The following is a 19162-nucleotide window of genomic DNA, read 5'->3' on the forward strand; positions in this document are numbered from 1 at the left end:
ATGAAATGAGTCAACTCTTTGTAGCATAGTACCAAATGTGGATGCAGTGATTTTACAATTGAAACAGTTTAATGACTTCATTAAAAATAGATGAAGATACCACACTGAGAAGGGGTCCACACTGGGTTTTATAAACTCAGCAAAAATGGTGTTAAGTTACTCTGGCAGCAGTGATTTGATTTTCGTTAAATCATACAGTTTCACGTTTTGTACTTCTAACAGAATACAATGCAGAATGGAGTTTTCTGAACACTGCTTTTCTTTCATTCAGTTAAGAGTTATTGACATGTTTGTCACCTTCAGCCCTCCCCCTCAGCAGTCACAGTGTGAGGCAGCCCCTGCTAGGAGGAATATTTCTGAACTCTGTAAGGCTTTAGTTACTGTGGCAAAAAAGGAAACACTTTAAAAGTAACAAAAAATGTTTCACTTGCGTCATATTCCATGCCAATGAAAAGCTTGCAAGGTGTAGAGGTCTCTGGCTAACAATCAGCCAGAATCTTATGTAACCAACCAGCCTGCATAAGCCATTCCTATATATAAAAAAAGCACTGGTTTGACATTTACTGCATTTTCCCATCATTTTGTTCAATTTGTAATTTCCTGCTAACCCAGGTATTATATATGTTTTTTTTTTTTATTTAAAATGCACCAAAACCAGGTAAAACTCAGGATGTTAGAAGTGGAACTGAAAGCGATAAAGATCACTAACAAATTTAAAATCAACAGAATGCCACTAAACCCCAAATGAATTGGTTTCTACCACTCATGGATAGAACATAAATAAAATCACGCAAAAACAATTCTAAAACATTCCAAACCGGTTTGAATGAAGTGTGGAATACAAGGCGCACTCCTGAAATTGTTCTAGCTTGACAGCTGGGAATATTAAATTTGCTGATAAGTGGGAAGGGGTTAAGTAGATGCTCTCATAGCTGTATACATTCCAGTTATAATACACATTTGACTTTGGTATACTGTGCTTTCCACTGATTGAAGAATTATGGAAGGTTTAAACCCCCAAACTCCAGATCTTGCAGCATCATGCTGGGTTTGAATGAGAAAGAAACATCCTCAGAAACAGAAATCCCAACTGCAAAGGAATACATTTCAAATAACATTTATATAAGCTCTTCTAATCCTTCATCAGAATATCAAGCCTGTTTGTCTAGTTAAATGAAATCCCTGTGTACCTCTTTTCTACTCCGTCTAAAGGGGAGCGATAGGATCTCAACACTATACTGTTTACACTGGCTGTGTATACATTAGGTCTCCTGCAACCCATTATTTATCTACCGGCTGGATAATATACCAGACGCCCCTGGAGGCCCGTTTAACAGATGCATTTGGGTAAATTAAATTCCTTCCATGTTTAAAATTATTATTGCACTGTGCTCAGCATCACTATAACAATATAACCAAACAAATATTTTACGTTACAGCTATTTTAAAATGTAGAATAGTTTAAGAAAAGGGAAGCAAGCTCACTGATAGGCATTTCAAAAACGAATATCCAATTTCTTTGATGGTCACAAGTTTGAGAAAGTTTCTATCATGCTTGATAATTAACACTCATCAAGGACAAACGATTTAGACAATGATTAACTGGAGCACTTGAAAATGTGAAAGGGCTTCACCATGTTTGTGCTGCATTTAGGAACCCTCAACCGGAATCCATTTATATATATATATATATATATATATAGATATATATCTATATATTTTTTTTAATGTCTTTTCTTTTCTTTAAAACAAACAGGATATTGATATATTGCCCACGATTCCTGACTTTTGAGGCACCCTGTATATTATCCAAGTCATGCACTGTAGCCAAATTCTCATTAATATACACTGGATTTATGAACTTGTAATAGCAGTCATCAATCTGAATGTTAAACAATAACAATCAAGACAGCTGTTTAGACAGGTAATAAGCAAACATGTTAAAAAATGAACCGAACTGGGAGAGTGACTCGTGTGGGAGCGAAAGGTAAGGGCATGGATTTTCAAGCGTGGGGCTCTTCAGAGCAGAGATGAAAAGGAACCGTGACAGACTGAGCAGGGAGCAAGGGAACAGCACAACTGTAATGATAATAAAGGTCAGAGCTGTGAGAAGAACTGCAGACGCCCCCACACGGCACCCTTAAGAAACAGCACCCGGCAGCTATGGGCTCCAGCGCATCAGTACGCTGCAATTCCTTGGAGGGTGGGAGTCTCGCTTGGTGGAGATGCACCCTTACCTGTGCTGGCATCGAAGGACTGCTGTCGACACCTCTTGAACTTGAACCTCTTCACTGCGACAGGCATGTTCTTGTATTGGGCCTTGAATATAATGGTCCCACTGCCCCCCTGCCCAAGGATGTTGCTTTCATGCTCGCTGTATTCCAGGCTGCTCTTTTCAAGAAACAACCTGCAACAGAAACCACAGAGAACCTCATACACCCTCCACGTCACGGACAAGAAAACCCTTTGGATGATTACATTTCATAGAGGCACAGGTTCTTTTTACTTGTATTTTATAGAAACAGCTTGCAAGCAAACTTTTCTATGCCAGGACCAGGTGTGCCTGGTGCATTCATTACGATGATGTTATTGTATGTGGATAAAGGATTTCCTGAAAACAACCCTCACTGTAAATATGATGGACTTTGTTTATTGCATCAGTATACAGCAAATGCCGACTAGAATACATTATCTTGCTTTTCCTGCGTAATATTGATGCATGTATATATTGTAGTGCATATACATACAGTAAGTGCTGAAATAAAATGGAACAGGTGGCTGACATTTTACCCCCGGAACAAAAGTACGTGATAGATTAGGATTTTTTTTTATTTGTTGTGCATACTCTGCTTTAACCAAAATCCAAATAGGAGCAACGTCCATCTGGGATGCACAGTGTACAAGGAGATGAATATTGAAGAGTGTATAGCGAGAACAGGCACAGAAAGAGGCAGCAATGAAAGCTCCAGCAAGAGGGAATGAAGGCGCTACCGTGCAGGGAGATCCGTCATGAAGAGCTCCGGGACCAGCTCTTGGAGGGGCACTGGGACAGAGGGGTGATTCGGACAGACAATGTGATCCAGCTCCATGGCAGCGTGAACGCAGTCCTCCATGTTGAAGAAGTGCACGGTCTTCGATGTCCCCGGCACGCCTGCTCTCTCTGCGGTGGCTGTAGCACAGCAGGGGCACGGCGCATACTGCTCAATCAGCAGCGTGCCATCATTCTCACTGGCAGTCAGCGCTGGAAAATGAAGGAGGGCATCGTAACTGACTCCGAAGCAATGCAGGAGATCCTCAGACAGGGTTCATAGCCAGTGATCTGTTCAAAAGTACAGCAGGCATGCAAAGAGGGAGCAAGCAGATAACCAGAAATCTACTAAATTCACGGCATTGTCTCCATTGCAGGACTATATCTAAATAAAATTGATACAAAAATGAAATAATTTATGTCAAAACACCACGTTATGTTATAAAAAAAAAAAAGTACATTAATAATACAAGTTCTGGTAACCGAGTCAGATGCATGCAGAAAGCTGAAACGTTTGTCACTTGCAACACACAGAGGACTCTATTGAGCTTGATTAAATAGTTCAGAACGGCTGCATTACCAACAGGTCAAGAAGTGTCATTATACCCGATCAGTAGAAGTTCTAGTATGAACCATTTTACTGATAAGCTGCTTCAACAGTCAAGGTCACCGACTGAAGTGTGGCTCATATTGATACCAACACTCCAGAGAGGTAGGCCTTGGATTCTGCAGCGTGTTATAAAAAACAGAAGGTGTTGTAAAGAGCCATGATACACTAAGAAGTTTCTTTAAGCTTTATTCAGACTATTATTGAGTGTTTAATGTTATAGACCATCTGAGCACATTTCCGCCGTGTCTGGCTAGCTTTTAAAGAAATACTGACCTCAGCCCTGTTGCTAGTGTTGACATTACATTATCACAATGCCGATGCCCTGAAACCAGCTGCCTTGCTTGAACAGAAACATGTTCGCCCCACACCTGCAGCAATATGTAATGTGTTGATGTTGAGCTTCAGTAACTAAACCGTAAGAGCTTGCGCTTTCAGACACTATTTAAATTGTGAGTTGATTAATGATGGAACAGAGCTTGGGAAGCTTATAATCCTACCAGGACAAGCAATTTGCCTGTGATCCTAGAACACGGCAATCTTTTGTATGAATCAGTAGCAGAAGCCTCAAAGGATCCGAGCAGATGTAATGAAAATCAGACTCTCACCAGGAAACCACTGATCGATCAGGGAGTTCACATGGTCTGTAATGAAAGCCATGGCGGAGAAATCTCGGTTTTCGGACTGGCAGATTATTTTGATTCCGCCACTCTTCTTCTTTTTCCAGTTCAAATCCGATGATTCAACACTACCAGAACAAACAGAAATGCACAAACCACACATTAGAGACCACTGTGGGTCTTTCAGCTCAAAGCGCCAGTTTTGTACACTGTGCTATATAGGGATTCTACTGTGCTTTGTTGTCAATATCAGTATGGCCACTTGCTATGCAAAAAAAACAACCCTTTAAGTCAATTCAAAATGGTGACATCACAGTGGATGGATTCGGCCATATAAACATGTGCAGATACTACCTCACACAGATGGTTGTCCTATAACCCAACACAGTACCATGCAGGGATGGAAATAAGACGCCCATTGCACAGCAGTGTGATTCATTCCTGGTTTTAACAAGTTGAATCAGTGGAATGGGTGAAACTGCTATGCAATAGGAGTCTTATTTCCATCCCTGCCATGGTACCTCATTAGCACTACAGTATCACAGCTGTTGTTGCAAATCCACAATGCCCTGGTAATGCAGTGGTCTGCTAATGATTCTGCTAAGATTTCTTCATTTATATAAAGACGTGCCAACCTATTTTTTTTTTACTTTTAGACTTCAACACTGCAAAGCTGAAACCTAGTTTGACCTGAAGTGCTCTGAAGCAAATACAAAGAATAAAAGGCAAATTAGTATGTCATCATCTGAATAGAAGTAGTAATGAGTCACAGAATGGAGCATTTGATGCAACAGGCTGTAATTTATCCTAGTGAGCCAAGACTTCATTTAATTCAAGGGAATCTTGCAGGCTGGCTGGAAGCCTGTTGGAGGAGTTCAGTAATATACAGATGGCTTATTGTATTTGAAAGGGGAACTTTATTCTGGTTACCTGAGGTAGCCACCGTCAAATGTCACCAGCAGCCCCTCCTTCCAGTAAATTGTCTGGCTTCTCCGGACGCGGAAGGTACTGCAACGGTTTCGCTGCTGGTTGCCAGCAAAACTATAAATGATAGTCTGCCTTTTTCTCACAGACTTTGTGTTCTTTTTGGTCTCAAATGACTGAAATGAAAAATGGAACACCACACACACACACACACAACTGATTACAAAAATTCTCTGCTTACAATGCAGTCGTTTGCCGTTTGTGCGAGTCAGATTTTATAGCAAAATAAAAAATAAAAAAAATTCTGGTCATGGTTTCACCACAATGACTTCGTGTTACTAAGTAAAAAAAAAAATCTTAAAGTACATTTGCTTGTGGTATTTCTGTACAAGTTTGACATTCAGCGATTCACAGTTGTGTTCTCTCTCTCTGCATTCCCTGGGAATATGCAAGGTGGTGATGCTCCCCAGGGAATAGCAGAGCTGAATAAGAGCTGTTCTGAGGCCTGTCCTCAAATCCCCTTGCTGTTTCATTACAAGATTACAGGTACCTGGAGGTCCATTTCTGTGAGGCTAATTAACATCCGAGCTATAAACCTCTGCCAGAATCCAGCAGGGACGAAGCTCATTTTGAACAGCCTCTGAATGGTGTTGGCTGTCTGCTGGCGGAAGCCGTGGATATCCAATCCCGGTTTGGGAGGCAGTAGGTGAGGCAGCAGGTAACTGCAGCACAAAGAGGTTTGCAGGTCAGAACATTTGGGAGCAACTGCATGTTTACAAAAGACGTTAAAACCACTTTCCCTTTAGGGCGTTCCAATAATGGTCTGTTCACTGATCATTTTCATACAGAGAAAAGCAGGAAAACACAAATAAGGATGCAGTCCGCTTTCAAAGGGCTCACCTGTCACTGGCGACTGGGAGTGCGATTTCAAACTTGGCAAGGAACTGGAAATACTGCTCCTCGGTTTCTTCAGTGAAGCCGGTGCCCACCAGCAGCATGCGCAGATCCTCTGCTTTGATCACTCCGTTCTTTGCCACCGACTTGGAGCTCTTAATATTGATGATCCTCTCCAGACACTCCGACAGCCACACCGCGTCCAGGAAGTACAGGTTCCGCAGGCCGTGGCTCGTGTCAGGGAAATGGAGGAGTGCTCCCGTCTCGATCAGGAAGCTGAGAGCTGGTCGAGAGTAAAGACCGCATCAGCAGGACTAAACCGACACACTGGCAGGTAAGAATCTCTCCTGGGCAGGCTTGAGGTGAAGCTCACATCACCACTCTACCAGGCTATCCCTGCTCTGTGGTTATTAGTAAACAGATGGGCTTTGGTCTCTAGAACATTTTAAAGGGACAGATTTGATCACAAAAATTGTTCCCAAGTTAAGTTTATATACTTTCCTGGACTACTTTTTTTTTTTTTTTAATTGTTTATCAGAATGCCTGCACTCCAGAATCAGAAAGAAACCACACAAATGTGCTAACATGACTTTAAATGTGAGCGACTTTTTACTGACCACTAATTGCAAAAGAACTTCTGTGTATTAGTGGCTGAACGGGACTGGAATCCTCTATTCGAGCACCTTTTGCAGCACACAAGGTTTCCTTTTCAAATATCACACATACAATATGTAAAAGTATGCAGAATCTACAGCTATGGCCAAACGTTTCGCATCATCCTATAGAATTAAACAAGTTTGGCTTCATAAAAGGTCGACTGAAACCTGCTGACACATTGAATTACATGCCGCTTTGTAATTTTCCCATATCTAAAATTATGTTCTCATATATATATATATATATATATATATACGCAGTACTGTGCAAAAGTTTTAGGCAGGTGTGAAAAAATGCTGTAAAGCAAGAATGCTTTCAAAAATAGACATGTTAATAGATTATATTTATCAATTAAATAAATGCAAAGTGAGTGAACAGAAGAAAAATCTAAATCAAATCCATATTTGGTGTGACCACCCTTTGCCTTCAAAACAGCATCAATTCTTCTAGGTACACTTGCACAAAGTCAGGGATTTTGTAGGCATATAGTCAGGTGTATGATTAAACAATTATACCAAACAGGTGCTAATGATCATCAATTCAATATGTAGGTTGAAACACAATCATTAACTGAAACAGAAACAGCTGTGTAGGAGGAATAAAACTGGGTGAGGAACAGCCAAACTCAGCTAACAAGGTGAGGTTGCTGAAGACAGTTTACTGTCAAAAGTCATACACCATGGCAAGACTGAGCACAGCAACAAGACACAAGGTAGTTATACTGAATCAGCAAGGTCTCTCTCAGGCAGAAATTTCAAGGCAGACAGGGGTTTCCAGATGTGCTGTCCAAGCTCTTTTGAAGAAGCACAAAGAAACGGGCAACGTTGAGGACCGTAGACGCAGTGGTCGGCCAAGGAAACTTACTGCAGCAGATGAAAGACACATCATGCTTACTTCCCTTCGCAATCGGAAGATGTCCAGCAGTGCCATCAGCTCAGAATTGGCAGAAAACAGTGGGACCCTGGTACACCCATCTACTTTCCGGAGAAGTCTGGTCAGAAGTGGCCTTCATGGAAGACTTGCGGCCAAAAAGCCATACCTCCGACGTGGAAACAAGGCCAAGCGACTCAACTATGCATGAAAACACAGGAACTGGGGTGCAGAAAAATGGCAGCAGGTGCTCTGGACTGATGAGTCAAAATTTGAAATATTTGGCTGTAGCAGAAGGCAGTTTGTTCGCCGAAGGGCTGGAGAACGGTACACGAATGAGTGTCTGCAGGCAACAGTGAAGCATGGTGGAGGTTCCTTGCAAGTTTGGGGCTGCATTTCTGCAAATGGAGTTGGGGATTTGGTCAGAATTAATGGTATCCTCAATGCTGAGAAGTACAGGCAGATACTTATCCATCATGCAAAACCATCAAGGAGGCATCTGATTGGCCCCAAATTTATTCTGCAGCATGGCAACGACCCCAAACATACAGCGAAAGTCATTAAGAACTATCTTCAGCGTAAAGAAGAACAAGGAGTCCTGGAAGTGATGGTATGGCCCCCACAGAGCCCTGATCTCAACATCATCGAGTCTGTCTGGGATTACATGAAGAGAGAGAAGCAACTGAGGCTGTCTAAATCCACAGAAGAACTGTGGTTAGTTCTCCAAGATGTTTGGGCCAACCTACCTGCCGAGTTCCTTCAAAAACTGTGTGCAAGTGTACCTAGAAGAATTGATGCTGTTTTGAAGGCAAAGGGTGGTCACACCAAATATTGATTTGATGTAGATTTTTCTTCTGTTCACTCACTTTGCATTTTGTTAATTGATAAATATAATCTATTAACATGTCTATTTTTGAAAGCATTCTTACTTTACAGCATTTTTTCACACCTGCCTAAAACTTTTGCACAGTACTGTATGTGTGTATGTGTATATATATATATATATATATATATACACACACACACACACACACACAGTATATATATTCTTTTTTAAATTACATCTCAATCCTAAAATTCTAAGTGAGGCAAAACTTTTGGCCACAGCTGTAGGTGGAAAAGCCTCATGTCTCATCTTGCTTCCGTGGTTATTTCTGGTATCTGGCTGTTCCGACAGCATGGCCAAGGAAACTGACAACACAATGAAGGAATTGTCAAAAGAAAAAAAAGTGGAAGCACTGAGTGTACTTGCAATCTCTTGCCACAGTAACACTTCAGATAAATATCAGACTATTACAAAACACACTTGCATATGAAATCTACTCAGGGTTCCTACACCAGATTATGAGGGTAATTATAAACGTGGCAATTGACATTTTAACTTGGTGTTGGGGCTAGGTCAGGAATGGGGAGCTCTGAAAGAAATGGATCTTGCACGAGTCTGGGCGAGGACTGACCGGTTTGCAAGTCCTCATAGTCTTTGATGTCACTGTCAGGGTTCTGCTCTATAATCTGCTCCAGCTGCAGGTCAGTCAGATACTGGACTTCATCTTCCAGGTCTCTCCTCAGACGCTCCGCTAGGACTGCCGCTTGTAGAAGCAGATAGCTTTTGGGTATCTGCAAGTTACAGTTAATGTAATTGAAAAAAAGGGAGCCGATTCAACACTCCTGGAGGTATATCATTCTGGACTAGAAAGGAGAGATTCAGTTAAATCAGCGGCAAGCTTTTTATTCCTTAAAATTGACCGATTGCTCTGCACGGTTCTTCTGTTTTTTTTTTATAGATTACTCACCAATCTCCCGACAAGTTTCTGGGAAGTTGCCGCGTTGGACATATCCTTTATGTTACAGGAAACCTGAAACAGCAGCCTTCGCAGCCCATCGAAGCCCTCTAGGGTCTTACAAGACACTTCACTAGAGAAGAGAAAGAGACACGTGTGCATCAGCACTGTTGGACAGCTCTCTCTCTCTCTCTCTCTGTTAAATGCCACTTTAAATCTCAACACATGCAGCTACCTTTGGAGATGGAAACTATTGCTTTTAAATCAAGAACGGTGCCCAATGAGAACAGGCACGAGTATGCATCTGAGCACTACCGTTTGACAATGGAAACACAGCTTGACTACAACAGGGCCTGGTATCATTTCTGGGCTGTAAATAGAGATTTGTTTTCGACCTGCGGTGTTTCATTCCCTTTGCACAGCTTGTCTGATAAGCAAGATGATTAAAAAAAAAGCTAGACTTTGTTCCGTTTTTCAGTGATAGAACATTTTGGCAGATGCACTTACTAGGTGTCTGGCTGTGCAAAAAGGGATTTGTAATTCTAATTCAGGTTAGACAAAATGCCATGGAATGAGAATGCGATGAGAAAGGCTGTACTGACTGCAGGTGTTTGCAGGTGATGTCGGGGTAGCCCGTGGCTCGGGTTCCGGAGGGGGAGCGGCACACGGACAGGACGTAGGCACGCAGGGTGGCGATCCTCTCTGTGCGGAACTTGGAGTCAATCAGATCGAGGTGGGTCCCCACCACCACCACAGCAGCATTTGGGGCTCGGGCCTGCAGTGAGAAACAGCATGGAGATCACTCCAATTAGTGCAGCCAAAAAAAAAAAAAACACCCCAACACCCCGACAACCACACATTTTTGGCATAGCTTTAAATATAATCGGCACTTATATTTTAAGAATGGTCAATTTGCATAATTAATGACTTGGGTAAAAATAAGGTTGTTAGTTTTGTTATTGGTATGTTTTCCTTTTACACAAAAAAGTACACCCTGGAAAAAAAGTTTTGATATACAGGGACCATTGTATGTGGCTGGCTAGGTCATTCATCAGGGATGGGCAATCCCCAAACACACACTAAACACTACCCTCCCAGTTACCTTCGATTCTTACAAGATCTGGGGCCAATAGCCGTTTTCTGAGAATTCCCAAATTATGCATCAATAACGGCTTCTGCAGGTTAGAGAGACATTTATAAATCTACTTTTTAAAAGTGAAACAGATTCCACCGAGCAGTAACTCTGTAACTACAGTGGAGCTGGAAGCTACCTCCCACCCACAATGGCTGGCTGTACCTTGGGACACCATACTGTACTGCATCTGTTCACTGAAACACCTGGGGGAGCGCAGAGAGCCAGGGGCAGGGACACGGGAGGAGGACAACAACAGTAGATTAATAAAAAGGGTTCCTAGGAGAGATGCAGTGGCCTCTTTCTTACCTCAATGTTTAATAACCAGGACTGCAGGTTCGCCACAGCCTCTTCCCCCAGAGCCAGGTTCCATATAACTACATACAGGGCCTTGTCCGTGAAGAAACACTGATTGACTGTGGACATGCTGGCAGGGCCTCCAATAACCCACACATTGAACTCCACTGAATCCATCTATTCACACAAGACAAGAACAAACCGCTCCATAAATTGACAAATAATGCAGGCAATGTTTCTACTACTCTGTGCGTATCTGAGCTAATTAGAAAAAACTACATTAATCTCTTTTTTTAATTCAACCCTCAATATAGCTTATCCAGTTAACCCCTAAAATGCTGCAGATTTTTTTTTTTTTTACAGAAACACAGTTTACATTTGAGTAACACAAAATCTGTCTGCTTTATGAAACCCTTCAAGGTGCAAGCGCAAGTTAATTATCTTCAAGTACTGTTTCTATTGCTTACACTGCAAACTTATTCCGAATGAATGTGTAACTTAGTTAAATATTGACTCCAAAAAGATAAGAATTAAAAATCAGGCTTATTAAACATTTGTATCTTTCACTGAATGGAATCGGAACCTTTTTTTATTCTCAGGGGTTTGCATGTCCTGTGTATCGTAAAGGAGAAATGTAAATGGGCCAGAATGGCACAAGCAATGTGAAGATAAATCAGAGGAACAGCAGAGCTTTTCACATGTTAAACACAAATAACTATCAAGTACAGGACCCACAGTGTACACAGCTCCTCTTTATTTGGACTGGATTTAGGAAGCACATCACAAGTAGAGGGAAGGGGATTTGCACTTTCCTTACAAAGTAAGTTTGGCTATGTTAATGTTTTACAGTTAGCCAAAGTGCACATTCAAAACACTCAAATTCACAATTTCAAAATATTAAATTCTAGGACAACTGTGACTCACAGGAAGAGTGCAAAATAAGTGTGACCCCCTACTGAAAAGTTGCTATAAAACAGAACAGTACCTGCTCCTGTCTTTTTGTATAATCTCTGAGCTTTGATACCAGCAAGCCTTATTTCTCAGATAAACAGCACTACAGTATGCATGCCCATCATTGTTATTTCTCAGATAAACAGCACTACAGTAGGCATGCCCACCTTGTCTTTGACACCACTGGGCTTCTCCAGTTCCCATTTGGTTGTTCTGATGCTGGTTTCATTTTGCATCATCTGCGGCACTTTCCCCGTCTGCAGGGCTTCCAGCAATGCAGATTTCCCCTGCCGAGGAGGCCCCACAATGATCATCTTCAGCAGCTTGCACTTCTCTGCCTTCCTAAGATGAGCCCTCAAGAAAGCCAGCACTGCACTAGGACCTGGATCAACGAGAAAATCAGCCGCAGTGAAAAAACAAACATTTAGCACCGATGGTCTTCCATTTTCATTAGCTTTGTGATTGAGATAGTGTTGTGGATGTACAGCAGCTTATTAACTAACAATGATGTCTTGTGACAACCTATCAAGACACCTGTACTTGTCTGTTTCTTATGGAATTGTTATTGCCTGAAGCAGTTAATAGAGTGCAGTCAGAAGCTACATGCATCGGCTCCCCAGCTGTCAATGCAGTGAGCTCAGCCAGTCTCCGCTGCCACTGTGCAGGAACACCAGCCAAGCAGACAGGGCTAAGAGGTCAGCACATCTCAGGAGATGGACATTACCTTCCTTCCTGACCTCGGCTGGGATGTTACCAATATTCAGCTCTTCAATATCCAGCTGCCAAAGATTAGACAGCTGCCCTAGTTCAGGAGGCAATTCTCGAATCCCGGGATTACTGCACAGGAAGGAAAGGATACTGCATTATACCAATGTTACTGTACACTCAGAACAGTAATAACCACATACATATTCGCATGCTTACTACACATGTGGTTCTGAGTGGAGAACACAGGAATAAACAGCGAGTGAAGACGTGACCACCAACGGACAAACTCCAACAATTGTTCACGTTTGCATTCCCTAGAGGGAAGATCTGTTTATCCATTTCATGTGTAATCTGCATAAAATCACACCGCACTGTTACTGGGGCCTGTTTGTTAAGTAGTCTTGTGGCTTTGTGATGTGGGCCATGGATATCTGAGCTGACAGCAACCTGACACCACTGAAATTCACACTCTTTTTATATGTGAAAGACAAGAACACTGACACGCTCTGCCACCGCTGAGATTTATTTTTTTATACAGGTTTTCTTTGAAGCTGTAAACACATATCGCATCAAAATTATAACAAGAAAACATGTTGACAGCTTAAACACAGACAGTTTACAACAAAAGTACTTCCCGCTTCAGTAGTTTATAGGGCTAGCTAGGAACAAGATGGTCATGAGAGTACATTACAGTAGGGCACTGCTCATGTGCATTGGTTAGGTGATTTGTGGGGATTAGACCAGAATCTGGTTTAGAAAAACATTTAATATGGCTCCAAAATAAAAAACATCAACGAGGAGAATATGGCTATCCCTGCTGTAAAAAAAAATCACAGAAATCATGACAAAGTCCCCTGGAGAAACGAATTTGCAGTAACAGACTTTAACCTGCCCCACTGCCAGTGTTACTTACTGTGACAGATAGAGTTCATTCAGGCTCTTCAGACAGCACACTGACTGGGGCACTGCCTCCAGCTGATTATCATTCAGGAACAGGACTTCCAAACACTCGCTGAGGAACCCGGGGAATTCGATCAAAGAAGCTGACGACGAGAGAACAACAGCTACTTCACATGGTCTAGGAGGTCAATACATTACCACGGGCCAAATTCACACATCTTTACACATGCAAAGTGTCCACTTTAAAAAAACAAACAAACTTGGATTGTAACACTATTTCATTTAAGTAACAGCAGATATCCAGAAGTACAACTTTCTAATTTAGTTCATATATTATTGACCCAGCAACATACCATAAGTGCGTATTACCAAGGAGGTAATAAAAGCAGGCCAGGGTTACATTTAGAAAGGTGCTACTGATGATAACTTTGTTTCTTAAAAAGGGTAAATACAGAAACCAAGAGCATGACTGAATCCCTGGGCTGAATGCTTCAGATTGCAGCTAGGGACAAAAGTCTAAATTTCAAGCAAAGGTTTGGACAGAGCAGCCAGGAGAAACCATATCTAAAGGAACAGGTCCTTTCACCTGCTGCACCATCCTGGGGATCACGCTGGGGTCACAGGCTTCACGTTTATTAAAATGATCTTATCCCAAAGTGAAACACTGAATGCAAATGAGGAAACAGGACACTCCAAAAACTAAAAAAAAAAAAAAAGTGTATCCCGAGGGGACCTGCCTAAGACACGGCCATTATTGCAAGACCCAGACACGGTATAATGCAACCCAGATTACCTGTATGCGGGTCTCTTCTGCTCCATGTGGTGAAGAAACTGAGTCTCTTAGTTTTTGCTCCCTCCTCAGTCCTATAAGGAATGAAGAAATATACCTTCACGGTCAATCATTTGCATTACTGAGCGATTTAAAAACAAAACTACAATTTTAAATACTGAAGCTTAGAATGGTTTAAGCTAAAAAGCTCCAAAAGAAGTCTTTATTTCTTCTTACAAAAGGGTGGGTTTGGATCTGTCATTCCCTGGTCTATTTTATTTATCTACTTATTAATTCACTTCAGTATCACTGGTGGGGGAATGCTTTTTTTTTAAAAAAAGAGTTTATAAACTCTCCAAGGTTTAACATGAGGCTAAAAGGCTTTGAAAACAAAAATAATGAGCTAAAAGTGTTAATCCAGACCAAAAGCCTTCTACAGCAGTACAGCCACCCCATATTAATAACCTACTTTCCAAGTTGATTCTTTGAAAGATCAAGTGATTTGAGCTGACAGCAAGTCCACTTGTTTGGCAAAGGCAAAGCAGATAGCTGATTTTCGCTCACTTTTAGTGACACCAATGCCTGCCGGAAGAAAGGAGATAACATTTCAGACTGCAGTCCTAACAGCCTGCACTGTCACCTGTATATATACACACACTGAGCATCAAAAAAAACTTATCACTTATATTTGGATAAAATGCACTAGATGTGATCGAAAAATGACAAACCGTTTTTGAGCAGGTGCAGTGACTTTTTATAGTGCTGATTAACAATTGACATCACGAAGATGCTACAAAATGATCTGTCGATCTTGAGCAGGTGTTGCGACTCTTGGTCTCCCAGTTCGTGGCCTGTCATTGACAGAGTGCGTCTGGTTATACCGTCTCGCCAGGTTTGAAATTGCTAGCTGTGAGCACCCAAGACGGCGAGCCACAGTACGCTGCCCTAGTCCAGCCTCCAACATGCCGATTGCACGAAGGTGCTGCTCTCTTGACAGACGTGGCATATTGTTTTTTCTGTGATTTTCTTTATTGCTTTTATTCAAGCTTGCAATTCAACAGCTGAAATCACTTCATATCCAGTGTCCAATCAACTGTCTCACTAATTAGGTGATTAAGTGCATATGCTTCAGTCATAGTCACTCAAGCGTGTCATGGTCAAGGATGAATGATCGAGTGATTAAAAAGAAACCAAAACATTGTCAATGTCCATCATTTATATACCTTTATTTTTTTTTTGAAAGTGTTATAATAGTGATAAATTTCTTTTGATACTCCGTATATATTGCGTTCCTTTTGAATTCATTTACTGTATGTAAATTAGACTAAACAATACCAATCATTTTAAATACTACAGGTCTTTAAAAAGACTATGCTTTAAATGTCTTGTATCTTTCTCTTGAAACAGTTTACATTGACATGCTGTAAAGGCATAGAGCAAAGGCGCCCTCTAGTGGTTGTATGTATTTAATGTATACTTTCAGTTACATTCACTCATTCAATTAAAGTAAACTTCAATAAAGAAGCAGTGCTTAAAAGAAACTGAAACTGCATATTTCAAAAAGCTTACTATAATGCTTGGAATGCTGTCTGTAGTCATCATACACCTTCAAATGTATAATTACCTCTAGCTGAAAGATATGCAATGGCAGCTCCTTCAAGCAGTTGTCAGATAAGTCCATTTCTTTAAGATGATTTTTCCAAAATATGGAAATAGTGTCTGGAATGCTCGCCACGGAATTGGAAGATGCTCTACAATATTGCTTGAGGGGAGGAAAAAAAAACAACAACACTGTAATCATGTATTACTATTTTCTCCCAAAACCAGGACTTTTACAGTACTACCCTTAAATGTAACCTCAACATAACCCCAACATGGAGAAAGGTTATCAATTCACTTTTCAGGGCTGGAAATAAGACCCCCGTTGCAGGGTGATTTGATCCATTCCTGTTTTAATAGGATACTAGGAGCTTGCTACCTATACACCGAGGCTCGTATTAAAACTTGGAATGGATGAAACCGATAGGCAATAGGAGTCTTATTTCCATCCTTGATTTTACAGTACACTAGTTCTCTGAACATTTATCCGTTACAACAATTGTCCAGTATTAGTGGTTAATACAAGGTACACCAAGCAAAGCAGCATTTCATTTTCACCCTGTGGATACCTACCAGGGGGCATGCCCACGGATCTGGAAACACTTTCAGTTTGTTCCTAGAAACACTGAAGCTGCGGAGCGACTTGAAGCAGTGAAGGAAGCAAGCAGGGACCTCTGTGAGACGATTGTCTGACACATCGAGCTCCTGCAGCCTCCGCAGTCCTATCCAGTTAGTACCTAAAAAAGACCAAGAGAATACCGATAACACTGCAAGACACTGTACACGGGAACAGAGAGAAAACTAATAGTTGGGTTCAAAGTTAATGATTGTACAGCTGTGCTAATTTAGGGTGCTGATTCACTGGCCACCCAGGCACTCATTAAAAGGTGTGATGGAAATAAAGGTCCCCCACCCCCCACCCCCTACCCTATTGGTTAATATAGAGTGCCCAATTATTTTACTTCCCAATTTAGAATGTCCACTTGACCAGAATCCCTAGCGAAGACCGGTGAGTTGGCACAGCCAGGATGAGAGCCTGCGCTCCTCTGACTGGCTCACCCTGCACACCATGCAGGCGTGCTTTTTACCCCAGGTGAGCCACTCGGACCCCTAATGTAGCGTTTCCCCGTCGCTTCAGGTATTGTTTCCTGACTGCAGACAGGTAGAGTATATGAATTCAGGTTATTACATTTGTATGCTACCATATGCACAGGTTTTATTAGAATTGTGCAGGAGCATGACAAGCTTATGAGGACCACAACAAAGAATATTATTATTCAGTTATTAAACTGTATTGTTATAAATACAGGCAATTCACCATCAGTAACAAACCGACTCTCAAACTGTTGCCTGCCCAGGAGTCTGCTTGGAGGATGGGATATTCTATATGCCAAAGATGTGTGGTAAAAGGTTCCAGGAAGCCTACACTATTAGGCTATGCTGTATTTTGAAGAATAATGTAAGTGTTGTACAACATACAAGGAATGCAATATAGAAACCTGAATGTACCATTTTCAGCTTCAAATAATGTTGTCAGTTGGTTCTTTGCTGCTAAGAGCTTTTGGAGATTGGAAAGATGTAAGAATCCTGAAGAAAGACTGGTTAACTCATTCTGGGAGAGGTTCACCTCCAGGAGCCTGAGGAAAGAGATCATGACAGTGAAATGGAGTTCTACAATTAGAAGCAGTGAAAGGAGATACAAAACAGAAAACTTATTTTGCCTTTTTCTAACTTCTTCACTGTGGCCATATCTCCTAACTGACCATTTTGGAACTTGTGGCCACGTGGCTCCTGGGGTATGCGATAAAGATATGCATAGACTACAGTAGTGTCCACGTATAGGAACACCTCCTAAGAGAACACTTTGCCTACGTGAACACCCTTGTGGTGAAATGTATTCCCCCCCCCCCCCCCCCCATTGTAAATGCTCCGTCTAAAGGAACAAGAACGATTTGTTCACAACTGATACAGTACTGTTTTGTAGCCCGATAACTCAAACACAGACTTAAATGCTCGTTTTGTATTCCGATGGCATGTAGACAAAAAATGGGAAAATGTGTTTCTCTTGCCACAAAAAGTTGGAAATTGTTCAAGCTCCTGAAAAAAACCTGAATCAGACACAAGTCGCCGAGCAATTTGGAGTTTCCTGTTCTGGTGAGTTGCTTCACCATTCTATTAAATACTTTTGTGCGTGTCTTGAATATTGCTCCTGTACAGGTATTCATAAATAATCTAGAGCTGCTGCTGCATTTAACATGTGTAGGGGTGCTGTGTAAATTTAGTTTGACAGTTAGTTTATTTACGTTAGTTCGTCTGTTACTTTATTATTATAGTTCATTAACATACATTTGCCAATTGCTTTTCTCTTGCTTATTCTGTTCATTTCATATGTTGATGCATGTGCGTCATGACCAGTAATAAATATTTATTTATGGATTCATATTGTGCTCGGTGGCCAACTCTGTCTTAAAGAACACTTTGGCTAAGAGAACACTTTACTTGCTTCCCGAGGGGTGTTCTATTAGCCGGAGACGACTGTATTAAAGTTTGTAAAGAGTTGCCAGTAGCAGAAACAAGTAAGTTGGTCACAAACTTGGCCCAATTCAAATTTTACACCTGCTCTGCTTTCAATGGCAACGTCCCAGGAACACACTCCACACACATTGGCTATAAGTGGGCTTTTGCAGACGCACTCTTGAAACAGTGGCAGACGGGACACACCTTGTGCAGAGGATACCCTCCGAGGAGTGGACAGAGGGAAGCTCTCGCAGCTGGTTGTCCGCCAGGTTGAGCTGCCGCAGCTGGATCAGCCCCCAGGGGATGACGGACGGCAGGCCAGTGAGGCTGTTTGAAGACAGGTCCAGTTGAGAGATCCTGGAGGAGAGGTCAATGAACCAGTCCAGCTCCAGCCAAGGCAGCTTCAATCTGGACCACTGCACAGAGAGGTTCTGGGGAGCGAAGAAACATCAGCTGTGCTCTCAACCAATCACATTCCCAGTTCAGAGGTCATTCTCTCCCAGACAAGCTTAGAACTTTCCCTTTCAAAAAGGGATGCTTAGCCTCTATGTAAATCAAGAACAAAAACAACATGTGTGGTTTGGTGACACATACTTAGCGCTACAGTATGGTAATGATTTTGTAGGAATGAATGAACCAGTGGTGGTGATTAATATCGCCCAAACTGCTACGCAATAGGAATCACATCTCCATTTTTTATGAGAATATTTATATTTAACTGTTGGTTATATGACAGTGCTTCACTCTTTTTTATTGTAAACTACATGCACATTGAGTGTGTGTGTCTGCACTGTGCACTTTGAAAAAGCTGGCCACATACTGTTAACTTCTACAACTGTAAAACATTTATTCAATAAAAAGTTTGTGGAACTGAAAGTCTGGAAAACACAGTTGTGGGAAACTAACTT

The 19162-nt window shown here is 41.6% G+C and overlaps 1 protein-coding gene across 3 annotated transcripts in view; it reads right to left on the reverse strand.

Moving 5' to 3' along the window:
- Positions 1–19162, reverse strand: part of LOC117428132 (leucine-rich repeat serine/threonine-protein kinase 1-like) — a 42395-nt gene that overhangs the window by 8380 nt on the left and 14853 nt on the right. For 2 of the 3 annotated variants that reach the window (XM_058995328.1, XM_058995330.1), the window contains 19 exons: positions 18459–18685; positions 17247–17374; positions 16311–16474; positions 15763–15900; positions 14608–14720; positions 14163–14233; positions 13383–13533; positions 12486–12598; positions 11929–12143; positions 10823–10987; positions 9984–10156; positions 9394–9514; positions 9058–9217; positions 6080–6356; positions 5730–5901; positions 5186–5355; positions 4244–4383; positions 2992–3241; positions 2238–2407 (listed from right to left, as the gene is read on the reverse strand). In XM_058995328.1, the coding sequence (XP_058851311.1) occupies positions 2238–2407; positions 2992–3241; positions 4244–4383; positions 5186–5355; positions 5730–5901; positions 6080–6356; positions 9058–9217; positions 9394–9514; positions 9984–10156; positions 10823–10987; positions 11929–12143; positions 12486–12598; positions 13383–13533; positions 14163–14233; positions 14608–14720; positions 15763–15900; positions 16311–16474; positions 17247–17374; positions 18459–18685 (3118 nt within the window). The remainder of the gene's footprint in view (positions 1–2237; positions 2408–2991; positions 3242–4243; positions 4384–5185; positions 5356–5729; positions 5902–6079; positions 6357–9057; positions 9218–9393; positions 9515–9983; positions 10157–10822; positions 10988–11928; positions 12144–12485; positions 12599–13382; positions 13534–14162; positions 14234–14607; positions 14721–15762; positions 15901–16310; positions 16475–17246; positions 17375–18458; positions 18686–19162) is intronic. The other variant, XM_058995329.1, reaches the window with a different exon arrangement.

This window comes from Acipenser ruthenus, chromosome 21, assembly GCF_902713425.1.
Source record: "Acipenser ruthenus chromosome 21, fAciRut3.2 maternal haplotype, whole genome shotgun sequence".
NCBI classification, from domain to species: domain Eukaryota; kingdom Metazoa; phylum Chordata; class Actinopteri; order Acipenseriformes; family Acipenseridae; genus Acipenser; species Acipenser ruthenus.